At 38.5% G+C, this 16,732-nt stretch overlaps 1 protein-coding gene across 1 annotated transcript in view; it reads left to right on the top strand.

Annotated features, from left to right (window-relative positions):
- The window catches only part of LOC127450161 (dedicator of cytokinesis protein 11-like), a 121,170-nt gene that overhangs the window by 38,018 nt on the left and 66,420 nt on the right, over positions 1 to 16,732 (top strand). The window contains exons 16-21 of the mRNA XM_051714052.1: positions 2,332 to 2,408; positions 2,567 to 2,754; positions 3,621 to 3,686; positions 3,770 to 3,862; positions 15,629 to 15,752; positions 15,832 to 15,953. Of these exons, the coding sequence (XP_051570012.1) occupies positions 2,332 to 2,408; positions 2,567 to 2,754; positions 3,621 to 3,686; positions 3,770 to 3,862; positions 15,629 to 15,752; positions 15,832 to 15,953 (670 nt within the window). The remainder of the gene's footprint in view (positions 1 to 2,331; positions 2,409 to 2,566; positions 2,755 to 3,620; positions 3,687 to 3,769; positions 3,863 to 15,628; positions 15,753 to 15,831; positions 15,954 to 16,732) is intronic.

Genomic DNA, 16,732 nt, shown 5'->3' with positions numbered 1-16,732 from the left:
TATATAAAGAGCCTCCAAAAACAGCCTAGTCCTTCAAGAGCAAGGATCATTCGAGACTTGGCAATTTGCCAACAGATGCTTCAGCAAATAATCCAGCACTTTGAGAACAATGTTCCTCCAAGACAAATTGGAAGGATTTTGGGCATTTCACCCTCTAAAGTGCACAATATAGTTAAAAGATTCAAGGGATCTGGTCAAATTTACAGTGCGGAAAGGGCAAGATGAAAACCACTTCTGAATGCGTGTGATCTCTGATCCCTCAGACGTCATTGTCTTAAAAAACATCATTCATCTGTAATGGATATCATGAACATGGGCTTGGGATAACTTTGGTAAACCTTTGTCAGTCAACACCACTTGCTGCTGCATCCACAGATGCAAGTTAACACTTTACTATGCAAAGCAGAAGCCATACATCAACACTGTCCAGAAGCACTGCCGACTTCTCTGGGCTTGATCTCATCTAAATCCCTGTTTGGACGGCAATTGTTTCTCAGGGTGACATCTGTAAAAGTCCATTTTCATGGCTCCTCTGTGATAAAACTCATGCGTTCGGATGACGATTAAATCACGGGGGACGAGGGAGATATTTTGTCGATCACATGATTGCAGTTGCGCTTGTTATATGGAAAATTCATCAATCCACAAACTGTGTCCTCTGTATTTGCATTTAAATATTATGCTAAAGTGAATATAAAAATTTTAAAGCATGAGGGAACCACGCTGCAAAGCACTGCGGACATTTACAGTGTACATTTTCACATATGGAGCAAACCAAAATTCTTGCGAAGAGCAATTAAACGAATCAAGAAACTGCAGGGACAAGACTGTTTATCAACACAGCCAAATAAATCTGTCAATGGGGGTACGCATGTTTCATCACCCGCATCACTTCAGTTGCGGCACTTGCGCGTTCTCTCCTAAGTGCACGCAAGGAGATATAGAAGCCGCACATATACCTGCAACTTTCACAACTGTCCATTACCGTCAGAGCTGTTACCATGCGCAACGCAAACGTACAGCACTTAGCAGTGGTCAAAAAGGATTTCCAAAATGGCTTTTGAATTATAAACTCAGAGATGTTGATTCAGACTGTAATTAAATTACCAAACGACCTTTGAGTTTGTCAAAAAACAGTAGGTAATTTGGCTGGGAATTTTCTTGTGGGAGGTGGTTGAAAAACACAGACATTTCGGATTCAGACGGCAATAAAATCACTGACTACCTCCTGTAAATGCTGGAATTACCTCACGTCCCCATGTAAAATAATTGCTGTCCGAATAGGGCTTTAGATGGAAAGTAGAACAGTGGAACTGAACTTTGTTTTTTGGTCCGAAGAGTCCACATTTCAAAAAGTTTTTGAAAAGGAAAAGTGGAAAAGGACCATCCAAGCTGTTATCAGCATCAGGTCCAAAAGCCACTGTCTGTATGGGCCAGGGGTGTGTCAGTGCCCATGGCATGGGTAACGCGCACATCTGTGAGGGCACCATTAATGCAGACAGATATGTAAAAATTTTGGATCAACGTGTACTGCAATCCAGCACCATCTTTTCCAGGGACGTCTCTGCATTTTCCAGCAGGACAACTTCAAACTCCATACTACTGATTACAAGTGCATGGCTGTGTAAGCAAGAGTGTGATATGGCCCTACATCAGCACTGCTGTGATTTGGCTGCAGGCACGAGGCTGCAGGCAGAGTGCCGCATGATTGCGAGTGTGATATTGCTTATATACAATGAGATTCTGAAGTGCGGGTCAACTGGACACTGTACTGTCCCATAATGCCACGGGAGCTAAAGAGAAATCACGTTCAAAATGCTGAAACCCCCCCCCCCAAAAAAAAACAGAATAGAACCATGAGTTGGGCGGCTCATTTCAACTGCAAGTGATATATATTGATATATATATATATACCAAGAAAGTTTTCGTTGTGGTTAAATGGTGTTTGAGTAGGTTGTTGAGTAGGTTATTTTTAGCAGTTGTTGTTACTGTGTCATATATTCGGGTCATGGGACAGTGCCCACGTTCCCAGGTGAGGTATGTCTGGAATGTTTTCATACCACTTGCCATCTGCATACCGTATTTTTTTACTGGCTAAGAAGTGTGTTCCTCATCAAATGCAGTACGTACTCCGACGGTACTTGATTTTAGATGCAACATTTTACTTTTTTGATTTTGGGCTGAAATATGACCTGGATGTGTTTTCATGAGACTTTTTCTGCCTGGTACGCATGTATATGTATTGCCTTGTTAACTTCTGTAGTAAGAAAGCATCACATCTACATTACGGCTGAGTATTTTTTTTGAAGAATCAATTTTTTTTTTTCATAGACCAGAGAAGAACAAGCTGCAGATAATCCCTGGACAAATTAATATCACTGTCGAGTGTGTACCTCCAGACTTGTCAAGTAAGTTTAATAGTCTGTTATGTTCATTGACTCTGCATTTGATATTTGCTAACATCTCTCATGAATCTAATTCATTTACTTGTGAGCAAAGTGTGCACTCTGATCATGATGTTTACTTGCCGTTTGATGTATAAATGTTTTATTTTTTATCTTCACAGACTCTGTCACGTCGTCTTATATCCCAGTGAAGCCATTTGAGGAGCAAACATGTGAGAGGGTGTCTGTGGAAGTGGAGGAGTTTATCCCACAAGAGGCCAAATACAACCATCCATTCACCACCTACAAGAACCAGCTCTACGTCTATCCCCAGCAGCTCAAATATGACAATCAGAAGACGTTTGCCAAGGCAAAGAGTTTCTCACACTTCACAAAGCACAATCTGTAAATAGTGGAACTGGGAAGCTGTGGGTGGGGGTACGACAACAAGCTCGTGAGAGCAGTAACTATGTCGGCCTATGTGTTTTCAAACATGAGGCTTTGTTCAAAGCCCATGGGATTCTATTCATAATCAATTCAGCAAAGAGCTTATCTCTAATTACTCAAACTTCAGGGTTAATTGCTTCCTCCTCCACTGCTGGAGAACTCAAAACATTGGCTGTTTGCCCTATGATTCTCCAAGTGCATTTCTCTCAATTACAGATGCCAAAAACTTGTATTTCTAGATAATCAATCTTATGAATTGATTTTGCTCTGTGACTAATGGAATCAGGTCATTTTGCTTTTATTCAATTTAATTCATTTGCAGTATGTCTAGATATTTTGTATGTAGAATATAGAACTTTTTATGTTTATACATTTTTTAGATCTAAATATATAAAATATCAGTTATACTGTATAAAGCTATATAAATATAACTTTTTACACAGGTATGTTGATGGGCATACACTCATTTTCCATATTTAATAGATAAGTATATAAGAAAAAAATTACAAACTATGAGATTTCATATTTTAAGCATACTGTGTATGTGTGTGTGTGTGTATATATATATATATATATATATATATATATATATATATATATATATATATATATACCCTGTTAGGCTTTGCAGAACCTTGGAGTACCATGGAAATTCTATGGTACATGAGTATGGTGACCAATCAGTTCCATGGTATTACCACCTTATACTATCACTGTACCATGGTACTGCCACAGTACTTTTTGTTGAGAAATATGGTCTGATATTGTTGTGCTTGTGTGTCCCTCCAGGCCCGGAACATCGCAGTGTGTGTTCAGTTCAAGGATTCTGATGAGGAGGGAGCGGGGCCGTTAAATGTGAGTGTTCTTGATGTATGCTACCAATATTACAACCTGTGCTTTAATATTAAATATTCATTGCAGTATATGGGTTTATTTAGTGCATCTACGGCAAGCCAGGGGAGCCACTCTTCACCACCAGTGCTTTTGCTGCAGTTTTACATCACAATCAGAGTCCAGAGTTTTATGATGAGGTACGATCATGCATTATAACTGTAACCACAATATCTTTTCAGCTTCATTTATTTTTTTTTAGCCCAGCTGCACAGCAACACAATCTCCCACTTCAAAGACCCTATGAAATAGTTTGAGGAGTAAAATTTTCTTACCTGTGTTGATGTATTTTCTATTGAAACAGTAAGTTGGAGCAACACATATCGAAGTACTTGTCTCTTTTTTAAATAGCGGATAGCTTTCAGTTTAAATAACAGCTATAAACCTTTACTTGCTAGTCAGAAACTGATGATATTTATAAATATAGCTGCAAACAGTTACTCAAATAGTGTTATACAAATGCTTATAACTTTTGACCAATAGGTGACGCTGTCACCAAATTGATATGGTATTGTAAGGGCTTGGTCATAATGTCATATATGAAGTTTCATGTCAAAACACTAAAGCGTTCAAGTGATACAGCCTCAGATTCTTGTCTTACCATGAAATTTGTCGATGCGTTAAATGAGAACGGTTTGAGCTTTTCATAACTTTTTGTCATGAGAGTCTCTAGATGATGCAAAATTTGGGGAAAATCTGACCTGTGTTCTTGGAGTAGTTCGAAAAAGTAGGTTTTCTATTAAATTAAAAATAGCGGACAGGAAGTATGGCCGACGATGGCAAATTTGGTATCAATGGACTCTGCATGACCCAGACCCAAGGATACTACCGACACAGACAAATCTCATGACAATAGGCCAAATAAAAAATTATAAGCATATCTTTGTATCTTTTGACTACTAGGTGGCACTGTACCCAAACATTTTGAGTACCTTCAAGAAAAGGCCCCAATGACACATACCAAATTTCGCATTGAAACGCTGATGCGTTTGTAATATGCAGCAATTTAATCCAAAATTCAAAATGGCAGATGCCCAATATGGTCGACGAAGGAAAATTACATTTCATTTGACTCGGTATGCTCCAAGGAATCTAAAGAGACCAGTCTCTTGATTATAGGCCAAACTATTCATAAGCAAAAATATCTTTTTCATATCTCCTGACCACTAGGTGGCACTATGCCGAAAAGCTGCAGGTCCCCTCAGGTCATGCTTGTGATGAAATATTGTAAGCTTCGTGTCAATACGCTAAATCTTTGTGTAGATATTATCATCGCATCCATTTTGGCATGCTTGCAGTCAAATTCGTTGAAGCGTTATTCGCCAACATTAAGGTCTATCAAAAAGCTTTTACAATTTTTTTTGTCAACTGTGTCCCTAGATGATAAACGACAAATTTCGAACACATCGGAAAAACGGTGTAGTTTTTTTGTAAAATTCAAAATGGCATACAGGATGTATTGCAGACCATGGCAAATTGGGTATCACCGTACTTTGTATGACCCATTGAATCGAACGAGACCAGCCTTGTAATTTAAGGCCAAACTATTCAGAAGTTATAAGCAAAAACGATCACTCCTGACCACTAGGTGACACTGTGCCGAAACACTGCTGGTACCCTCAGGTCATGTTTGTGATGACATATACCAGGTTTTGTGCAAATACGCTAAAGCAGGACCCTTCTAATAAGGGATCCTAAAATAGTATAACGCGGCAGTCCCATAGACATTCTATGGCAATACACTGGCGAGGAGACAAGAGGCCTCAGTGTGCTGAATAAACTGCTTTTGTGAGGAAACAGCTCATCATTTAATGAATTGACTGCCTTTCAGCTAATCTTTAACATGTTTTACACTAAACAATGCTTTTGGAATGAACTATGTGTGGAGTTTACTATGATAAATGTATGTTTTATAAGAGAAGTCACGGACGATTTTGCGACAGGTAGGTGTCACTATACGGCTCTCCCCACTCGATTTTATGGCATCCGAAAACGGTGACTAACTGTCGTAACACGCTAGTTGACCATTACGCTCTCTCCTATTGTAGAGCGTCAGAGGTTGATATCTCCATATATATTAAAGAATCTCTGGCTAAAGGGTTGCAAAGAAAAAGCCTTACGTCTATTTTGGCATGTTCGCAATCATTGAATTCGTTGAAGCGTTATACGAGAGTGGTTAGGTCTATCATAAAAAATATCATAACTTTTTGTCACGAGTGTCTCTAGATGTTACGTGCTAAATTTTGAGCGAATCGGACATACGTTCTAGGAGGATTTAAATAAAAGCAGGATTTTCTGGAAATTTAAAATGGCGGAAAATCAAGTGGGTGGAGATTAAAATCATGCGATATGGGGCATGACCCAAGAAATTTGAGAAAAAACACTTGTTTCTAGAACTTAAGTTTCAAAAGTTATTGGCAGAGATGTTGGTGGTGCTAGAGGGCTTGAGTGAGAGACCCCAAATTTGGGTCAGTTACATTTGAGAGTGTCCTCTATCAGTGTGCCAAATTTCATAACTTTCCTATGTACGGTTCTATGGGCTGCCATAGACTTGTAACAGAAGAAAAATAAGAAGAAGAACACTAACAGATATAATATAGGGATTTGCACCTTTGGTACTTGACCCCTAATTAGGAACAGAAAATGATTTCTGTTAAAAATTTCTTTTTGACAGCTTTTAGGAATATATTAGCATGGTCTCAAACCTTACAGACATGGACTAAAAGCCATAAAACGCCAATATTTCATGGTGTCTTTAAATATCTGTCTGTATGAATCTGTTGCGTCATTGAGATCTTTAGTCATATTTAGAGAATTATTCCAGGCTCAAAAGCATTGGTGGCATAATGTTGGTGTCCCTCCTTTTTAAAAAAAAAAAAAAAAAAAAAGCAAAAATCAAGGTTACAGTGAGGCACTTACAATTTTTGGAGGGTTTAAAGTCAGAAATGTGAAGCTTTTAATTTTATAAAAGCACTTACATTAATTCTTCTGTTAAAATTCATGTATTATTTGAGCTGTAAAATTGTTTAAATCGTTGTTTACCGGGATTACAAGGTTTACAGCATTTCCAGTTTCAGGTGGCAACAAAGTTGTAAAATTAGATAGCTTTACACAGAAAAGGTTATTAAGCAATTTTATCTCACTATAATCATGCCAACATGCATATTTTTTTATGTCTTGTGGCTATACTTTTAAAACAACGAGTATTTTAACATTTACAGATTCCCCTTTCACATCCATTGTAAGCAGGGTTGGGAAGGTTACTTTTGAAATGTATTCCACTACAGATTATAGAATACATGCTGTAAAATGTAATTTGTAATGTATTCAGTTAGATTACTCAAGATCAGTAACGTATTCTAAATACTTTGGATTACTTCTTCAGCACTGGTAGATTTTTTCACTTGTTTTGACTATAAAAACTCTGCCAGTACAGTGAGACAAAATACACATGTTAAAAATACATTCTCTGAAAAACCTAAATATCTTATGCAGTGTTGTTACTAAAATAAGATCAATCAAATTGATCTTGTTTTAAGGATTTTTAGATATTTTTACAGGAAAACAATACAAAATATGTTTTTTTGCCCTAATATCAAAGGTATTACTAGAAAAAAAGAAATTATGATCCAACATGAATTTTCTTGATAAAAAAATATGATCGTGCCTAATAATGTGCATGTAAAATGGCTAGAAACAGCATTTTAGCTTAGCGTAAAGCTGACAATTTATACAAGGTTTATTTCTATTTCTTCTGCTCCAAGCTTACTTCAAACTTACTTCTCTCTCTGCTCGTATGAATGTAATGGTGAGCTCTGCGCACTTTGCTAGTTTTAATACTTTTCATGTCATAAAGCGGTAAGATTTGATACACCCTGATCCTTAACTGTTCTAGGAAGACAATATGTCAAAGAATTCAAAATGTCTCTGGAGACATTAAAAGACACTTACATGCTCAAGCTGATGCCCCCCCGAGGCCGCAGACCAGGGAGTCAATTTGGCCGGAGAAGTGAGAGATTCGGCGTGAATTGCTGAACGTATCGGTAATGCTGGCGAAGGTCGTTGCTGACTTGGAGATTCTTGCTGTAATACGTCGATCGATCACTGCCATGGAGACGAAATTCTCTGATATGGTTACAAGAGTGGCGGAGGTCGAGAAACAGATCGATTATCTTGAGTCATCGGAGAGGGAGTTAGCTGCTAATCCGCTAGCGACCAAAGTAGATTTGGAGCACCTCTGGGAAAAGTTGGAAGACTTAGAGAATCGTAGCCGGTGAAATAACGTCCAAATTGTTGGAATTCCTGAAGACGAAGAAGGTCGAGATATGGTGAAATATCTGGATGGGCTCTTTCTGAGTCTGCTCGGCATAACAGGCCATAAGCTGGAAAACGAGCGAGCTCACAGGGTTCCGGCTCGGAGATCCGCGAAGGGAGACAGGCTCTGATCAATTCTGGCTAAATTTCTGAGATCATCCGATAAAGATATCATATTATGCAAGGCGAGGAGTAAAGGAAGGCTTTCTTGGAAGAACCACAACATTTTCTTGTTCCCAGACATTGCGAATTCAACGAGAGAAACGTGATCGTTTCAAGGAAAAGGTTTTTTTTTTTTTTTTGCTTTTGCACTGATGTTCCTGGCCAAACTGAGAATATATGCTAAGGATGTCTGTAAAACATTTACATGCCCACAACAAGCACTGTCCTTCATAAAGTCAATGGACTAAGTCATTGGGTGATACTCATGTTGCAGCCAAGTGGACCGACTCACTGAACATTCACTTGACCGTCCGAGGAAGCTGAGCGCCTTTTTTGTTTCTTTTTGTGCTGGTTCCACCTAGCGGCTGGAGTTGTTTTAGGTAGCAGCACTCGGGACAGTGTTGTGGATGAATCTGCATGTTCTTTGTGCTTACGCCTCCTATTGATTGGAGTTTGTTTTGTGGAGTATTTCTTGCAGCACATTGGAGTGATGGGTCATCTGTTGCACTCATGTAGCAGTGGAATGGGCCAGCTCATTGAACATTCGTTTGACTGTCTGAGGAAACTGAACAGCCCTTTTCTTTATTTTTATTTTATTTATTTGTGTGTGTGTGTGTGTGTGTGTGTGTGTGTGTGTGTGTGTGTACATATATATATATATATACACACACACACACACACACACACACACACTACTGTTCAAAAGTTTAGGGTCATTATTTTTTTTATTTTTTTTTTCACATTTTAGAATAATAGTAAAGTCATCACAACTATGGAATAACATAAATGGAAATATGGGAATTAAGTTGTGACTAAAAAAATCCAAAATAAATAAAAACTGTTTTATATTTTAGCATCCTCAAAGTGGCCACACTTTGCCTAGGTGTTGCAGAAATGTACTCTTGGCATTTTCTCATCACCCTGGGATGCTTTTTAAACAGTATTGAAGGAGCTCCCATCTATGTTGGGCACTTAAATGGCTGCTTTTCTTAATTATTTGGCCCAAGCCATCAATTTCAAAAACTTTTTCTTTTTAAATAAACTTTTAGTTTTGTAATTAATTAAATTAATATGTTGGCACAATTATATTTTTGTCTACAAAACTCATTTCAAACATTTAAGCATACACCCTCAGGTCAAAAGATTTTTAAGATCATGAGAAACATTTCAGTCAAGTGACCCCAAACTTTATATATATATATATATATATATATAATTTTTTATTATTATTATTATTTCTTTTTTATATATATTTTTTTTGTGCTGGGTCCGCTAAAGGCTGGAGTTTGTTTTGTGGAGGAACACACCTTCGGGACAGTTATGTGGATGAATCTACATGTTCTTTGTGTTTATATCGCCTGTTGGCTGGATTTTATAGATTATCTTCTGTAGTGTAATTCTCTTTTACAAATGTTGTATAGAGACTTGAGCAAATCCGACGGCAAAGTTGTTGCGGGGGCTCTCGTAGGCGTACATGGACTGTTTGAGTTTAGAAGGATGGACGGTGGTTGGCGCTGTCGTGCACGGGGTTAATGCACATGTTTCTCTTTTTTCCGTTTGTTTGGTTCGGGGGAGGCTCGGGGTTTGATTGTTGCACTAATGTGAAATGTGGTCTTTATAATTTAATTTTTGACACAATCTATTTTTTCTCAAAACATTTATTTCAAAATGTCAGATGTTAATATGAGTGGATTGTCTCTCTCCTTGTGGAATGTGAATGGGTTGGGGCACCCCATTAAAAGAAGGAAGATTATTTCTCTTCTTAAACATAAGAAATATGATAGTGTTTCTTCAAGAAATGCATCTTTACCCACAGGAAGCTGAAAGATTTATGAAGATATGGGGTGGACATGTTTTCTTTAGTGCTGGCTCAAGTAAGAGCAGGGGAGTCATTACACTAAGTAAACAGCTACAATTCAAATGTCTTAAACAGATTAGGAAGAGTCATTGTTGTTTTAGCATAAATTCAGAGGCAAAGTCTGATTTTGGCTAATATTTACACACCTAACGCTGATGATCGGGGCTTTTTTATAGATCTTGAAGGGTTAGGATTAGGGTTAGGCACCCCTCATGATATAATATTGGGAGGAGACTTTAATCTTTTGATGGACTCAGTCATTGATCATAGTGAAGCAAAAGTGTGTAAGCCCCCTAAAGCAACATTGACGCTTCACAGGATGTGTAAAAATCTTGGTCTTGTAGATATTTGGAGACTTTTGAACCCATCCGGTAGGGACTATACATAAGATTTATTCTAAAATAGATTTTTCATCTGTTGTTGATTGCTCAATTTGAAACATCTTAGTCTCAGGTCACGTCCTGGTGAGTTTAGAGGTGTTGCCACATATGGAGAAAAGGAAATCATATAGTTGGCGCTTTAATGTATCCCTTTTGCAAAATCCTGAATTCCAACAAATGTTAAAGGCTGAAATCAGTGTTTATATGGAGACCAACTGGTCTTCAGTATTCTCTGTGGGCGTGGCTTGGGAGGAACTTAAGGTGGCTTAGGGGCTGGATCATACAGTATGCCTCATTTATCAAAAAATCCAAAGCACAAGAACTCGTGGAGTTGGAAGGGAATATTAAAAGTGCCAAGGCAGAGCTGAAGTGCTGAATGTTGTCTGATTGCCTAAGAGAATTGACCTGATTGAAATACAGATATAATACTATTTTGTCGTGGAAGGTGGAGTTTTGGCTATTGAGGGCAAGACAGTCATACTTTGAGTCGGGTGACAAAGCAGGGAAGCTTTTGGCTAGATATATAAAGCAGAAAGAGTCTTTTTCTACCATTCCCTCAGTGAAATTTGCTGGTGGTGAAATTTTTACCTCGGCCATTGATATTAATAATGCTTTTAAAGAATTCTATCTTGATCTTTATAGTTCCACATCTTCATCTACTGATGAAGATATTAGAAACTTTGTGGAACCATTAGAACTCCCTAAACTGACAACTGAGCAAAAAATTATCTTGAATCTGAGATAACCTTGGAGGAGCTTGGCGAGGTAATTAAGGCCATGTCTATAGGCAAGGCTCTGGGGCCAGATGGTTTTGCTGCTGAATTTTTTAGATCTTATGCTACAGAACTGGCTCCACTTTTGTTAGAAGTTTATACTGAATCATTAAAGAATGGAAAGCTTCCGCCAACCATGACACAAACCCGGATCAGTCTGATTCTTAAAAAGGACAAAGATCCAAGCGAGTGTAAGAGTTACCGTCCAATTTCCCTGATCCAGCTAGACGTAAAAATATTGTAAAAAATTCTGGTTAACCGATTAAGTACAGTTATGACATCTCTTATACATATAGATCAGGTTGGGTTTATTCGGGGCCGCAGCTCTTCTGATAACAATAGGTGTTTCATCAGTATCATGTGGTAAGTGGCGAATAATCAGACTCTGGTCGCTGCCATCTCACTTGACGCCGAAAGGGCATTTGATATGGTAGAATGGGGTTATCTTTTTAAGATTTTGGAAATATATGGGTTCGGGAATACTATTATTGGATGGATTAAGTTACTTTATAGACACCTAGTAGCAGCGGTGTTACAAACAAATGGATTAATTTCAGATTATTTTACTCTGGATAGGGGCACCCACCAGGGTTGCCGTCTTTCCCCATAATTGTTCTGTCTTGCCCTGGAACCATTAGCAGCCACGATAAGAAAGGAAGATGATTTTCCAGGTGTGGTGCATAAGCTTTTGCTTTACGCAGATGATATTTTATTATTAGATCTATGCCTTGCATCCATAGAATTATTAATTCATTTTCTAAGTTCTCAGGATACAGAGTCAGTTGGTCTAAATCCAAAGCTTTGGCTCTGACAGCGTACTGCCCAGTAACGGCTTTCCAGCCGGGTGCCATCAAATGGCCCAAAAAGGGCATTAAGTATTTGGGCATTTTTTCCCCCCAGCAAATTTATCTGATTTAGTTCTGATCTCAGTTAATTTTGACCCCTTAATAAAAAGGTTTTCAAGCGATGTGGGCTTCGTTGCATTTGTCTATGATTGGGAAGGTTAATGTTGTTAATATGAATTGTATTCAAAATGTAACTACCTGCTGCAATCTCTTACTGTAGATGTCCCCCTCTCTTATTTCAAGCAATTTGATAGCATACTGAAGTCCTTCATTTGGAATGGTAAGTGTCCTAGATTACATTTTAATAAGTTACACAGGCCGATTGACAAAGGTGGGCTAGGCCTACCCAAGATTTTGTTTTATTATTATGCATCCAGTCCCAGATATTTGGCTCATTGGTCGCTTCCACTTGAGAGAGCCCCTACCTGGTTTTGTATTGAACAGGAAGTTCTTGCCCCTATTTCGCCAATGCAAAGCCTTTCTATCAAACTAATCGGAGAAGTTACACCGTTATCTTGCATTTGCACTTGGTATGGACAAAAGTGTCCAGAGTGTTTAATTCTGACATTTATTTAAATGTTGCCTCAATCATATGGCTGAACCCTAAATTATGTATTAATAAGTCCCCCTTCTGCTGGTCGGAGTGGATTGTGAGGGGGGTTACTACACTCGGTGACCTATATGAGAGTGGAGTGTTGAGATCTTCTGAAAATTTGGTTCAACATTTTGGGATTCCCAGATCTCAGTTCTATAGGTATTTACAGCTGCGCCACCTGCTCTGTATTGTTTTTGGGAGTAGCACACACACCACTAAAGCGGCAGATACTCTGTGAGAGGTGATTACTGCTTTTGGAAAAGGTCATGAGATATCAGTGTATTACTCCCTGCTAATTCAGAGTCTGGGGTATGGAGCTTTAACTTCTATCAAGAGATTATGGGAGAAAGATTTAAACTTTGTTTTGGAGGAGGGAGTGTGGGCTAGGATTCAAAAAAATGTCGAGTCTGCATCTAGAAATGCAAGGGTGCATCTTATGCAATTCAAGATTTTACATAGATTCTATTGGACCCCCTCTAGATTGTATAGGCTTGGTCTTAAAGACACACCCACCTGCTGGCGATGCCAATCAGAAGATGGAGACACAACCCATGTTTTTTGGGGGTGTGTCAAGATCCAAGAATTTTGGTTGAAAACTCAGAGTTTTATGTGTGACGTTTTGGGCACTCAAATTTCATTTTGCCCCAGACTCTGTATTTTGGGCAATGGGGCAGTCATAAATTTGGGGGATAAACACACAAAAAATTTGATTCTGACCAGCATTATGATCAGCAGGGAAATTATTTTAAGGGGATGGAAGTCGGATGGAGCACCCTCATTTCCGGAGTGGTGTGCTGAGATGGGGAGGGGTCAAGCAGAAGGCTGGGAGTTCAGAATTTGTTTGATAGGAAATGGGGCAAGTACTTAGTGTTTTTGGGGGATACTCGGGGAGTGGCTGTGGAGAGAGTAGTTTAGTTTTAATTATATTTGATTATATATATTTTTTTGTTTTTTGTTTTTTCTGTTTTTTGTTTTTTTATGTGTGTGTGTTCTTATTTGTGACCACAGGGGTGTTCATTGGGGGTCAGGGTGGGGTTGGTGATTGGGGAGGGGGAGGTGTAATAGTGGGGGTTAAATGTTGATTCAGTGTATATATGTTGTGTTTTTTCTTTGATATATGTCTATGAATCAATAAAAAAAATTAATTGTAAAAAGAAAAGGAGGGACGAGTCAAAATTAATTTATTGGTAATCAACATTATGCCACAAATGCTGTCGATTGAGCTGAACTTGAGTTGAACCTGGAATATTCCTTTAATAGACATATACTGTACAATTTTTTTTTTTTTTTAATTTCTACCAATTGCAAAGCAGCATATCTGTTATCATATACTTATGACTGAATGTTGAATTAGTATGTTCAGTATCCCGCCAATGCTCCACAATGTTGTACAACATACAACAGACCAGACTGAGGCATGACCAGCACAAGCACAAGCTTTACAAAGACAAGGATATGAATAACTGAATCATTCCAGAGACACATCCTGTCTCTTACGCTTAACAGACCCTGAGGGCAAAGAAATTAAAGGCAAACTGTTCATTCAGTTGATGAATAAGTCACAAGACATTAACAAGTACGTGCCAAAGCAGATCCCTGTGAGCCATGATGCTGATACTGTCTTGTGCTTTACTGGAGTCATTTCCCTGGACATGGACTGAGTTTAGGAAGTCCTGGCATCTCCGGCTGTGTTATTGCATTGTGTAGTTCTGCTGGTCAGAGTCTAATGATGAGCACTAGTGTGAGGCCACATGTGCAGTATGTGCACAGAAAAGATGACATTTTACTGCCGACTTGTGATAAGAAAGAGAATTACATCCAGCAGTTTTTGTTGTTTACATTGACATGTACTGTATTCATTTGGCTGTATGTGTTGCACGACATGATTTTTAATAGACGACTTGTCGTGTCCATGAGTCGAGTCGAATTCGACTAGTCGTGGCAAAATTGTATGTGCACATCAACCTTTATCTCCTTATAAGCACTTTTTTGTTAGAAGTGTGCAACACAAGGTAGGCGTTCATCAAGCTGTAATTTAAGTCAACATAAGTGTCTGAGCATACTAAGTTTAGCCTAGACTACCTGTAGCTTCAGATGGTTACGGGTAGCCCCTCTCATGCTCTTTGGGATGAACTAAAGATGCTTGAAGTGGTGATTTATCACGCAGATATCAATGGGGATGCAGTCTATCAGATCATCGTACTCCAACTTGTAACACTTTTCTAAACTGTCGCCAAATTGCGTTCTTGAAGGTGCGAACACCAACCAGGTCAGATGTCCTAAAACGCACAGTTGTGCTGATCATGTTGAAAATTGCTAGATCGTGCCAGTGGGTGCCTTTTTAAACGATTATGCATAGTACTAGTATTTCTGTTATATTTGAAGGCCACTTTGCATATATTGGAGGTTACTGTATTTTTGACATCTTTGTGAATTTGTGATGTCTTTATCAAAGTACATTTGAGCCACTGCACTTTTTCAGTGCAGAGCTATTGGGCTCCACACCCGCTGTATTTCCAACAGATGCGTTTTGTAAATGACATGGGAATAGATTAGTCGACTTCAGGCTGACAGTGTCAACTGCATTAGTCTACATTATTATTCTACATTAGCTAGTCGACTAGTCTGTGCAACTGCTATTTGGCAGATGCTTTTATCAAAAGTGACTTACAGTGCATTTAAGGTTTTTATTAGCATTCACATTCCTGGGAATCGAACCCACAATGTTGGTGTTGTTAGCACATTGCTCTTCCACTTGAGCTTTGCTTGTATTTAGTGTTCACCTTAATCTGTCATATACATAATAAAAGTAATCAAATGAAAATGAAATGAGATGTTACACTTTTATCAATGAAAATCATGCTTAACACATTGAAAGACTAAATGTTGTGTTTTTTGCAAAATGTATAAAAGAATATTGTCAAGTGTTTCCTGCAGTTTTGAGATGATGTTTAGCAATGATATACTCCCTTTTCATAGATTAAAATTGAGCTTCCTGTTCATGTCCATGAGAAGCACCACATTCTCTTTACCTTTTACCACATAAGCTGTGAGATTGGCAACAAAACCACAGCCAAGAAGAGAGATGGAGTTGAAACACTGGGTAAGTGTGTGTTAGTAAATGTGTGTATGTGTTTGCTTGTGTCAAGAAAACATCATTAACTCTTACTCTCATACTACAGTGGGTTATTCCTGGGCTCCTTTACTTAAGGATGGCAGAATACAGTCCTCAGAACTACAGCTTCCTGTGTCTGCTAATCTACCTGCAGGGTACATGTGTGACAAAAGCCAAGACTCAAAGAAGGTAAAGACTTCTTGATTGATTGGTTGAGGTAAGAGCTTTTGGATTAATTATTTGAAGTTAATCTTTCTGTCTGTCTGTCTGTCTTTTCTTTCTTTCTGTCTGTCTGTCTTTCTGTCTGTCCTTCATTCTGTCTGTCTGTCTTATTTCCTGTCTGTCTGTATTCCTGTCTTTCTGTCTGTCTGTCTTTTCTTTCTTTCTGTCTGTCTGTATTCCTATCTTTCTGTCTGTCTTTCTGTCTGTCTTTCTGTCTGTCTGTCTTATTTCCTGTCTGTCCTTCATTCTGTCTGTCTTTCTGTCCTTCTGTCTGTCTCTATTCCTTTCTTTCTTTCTGTCTGTCTGTCTGTCGCTTTTTCTTTCTGTCTGTCTGTATTCCTGTCTTTCTGTCTGTCTGTATTCCTGTCTTTCTGTCGCTTTTTCTGTGTGTCTTTCTTTTTTCTATCTGTCTTTCTGTCTGTCTGTCTGTCTGTCTGTCTGTCTTATTTCCTGTCTGTCCTTCATTCTGTCTGTCTTTCTGTCCTTCTGTCTGTCTCTATTCCTTTCTTTCTGTCTGTCTGTCTTCCTGTCTGTCTTATTTTCTGTCTGTCTGTATTTTCTTTGTCTGTCTGTATTCCTGTCTGTCTGTCGCTTTTTCTGTGTCTTTCTTTTTTCTATCTGTCTTTCTGTCTGTCTGTCTTATATCCTGTCTGTCCTTCATTCTGTCTGTCTTTCTGTCCTTCTGTCTGTCTGTCTCTCTCTCTTTCTTTCTTTCTGTCTGTCTGTCTGTCTGTCGCTTTTTCTTT

This window comes from Myxocyprinus asiaticus, chromosome 1 (genome assembly GCF_019703515.2).
Source record: "Myxocyprinus asiaticus isolate MX2 ecotype Aquarium Trade chromosome 1, UBuf_Myxa_2, whole genome shotgun sequence".
Classification (NCBI taxonomy): Eukaryota; Metazoa; Chordata; class Actinopteri; order Cypriniformes; family Catostomidae; genus Myxocyprinus; species Myxocyprinus asiaticus.
The sequence above is the reverse complement of the archived record's forward strand: the minus strand, read 5'-3'. Positions and strand labels throughout refer to the sequence as shown.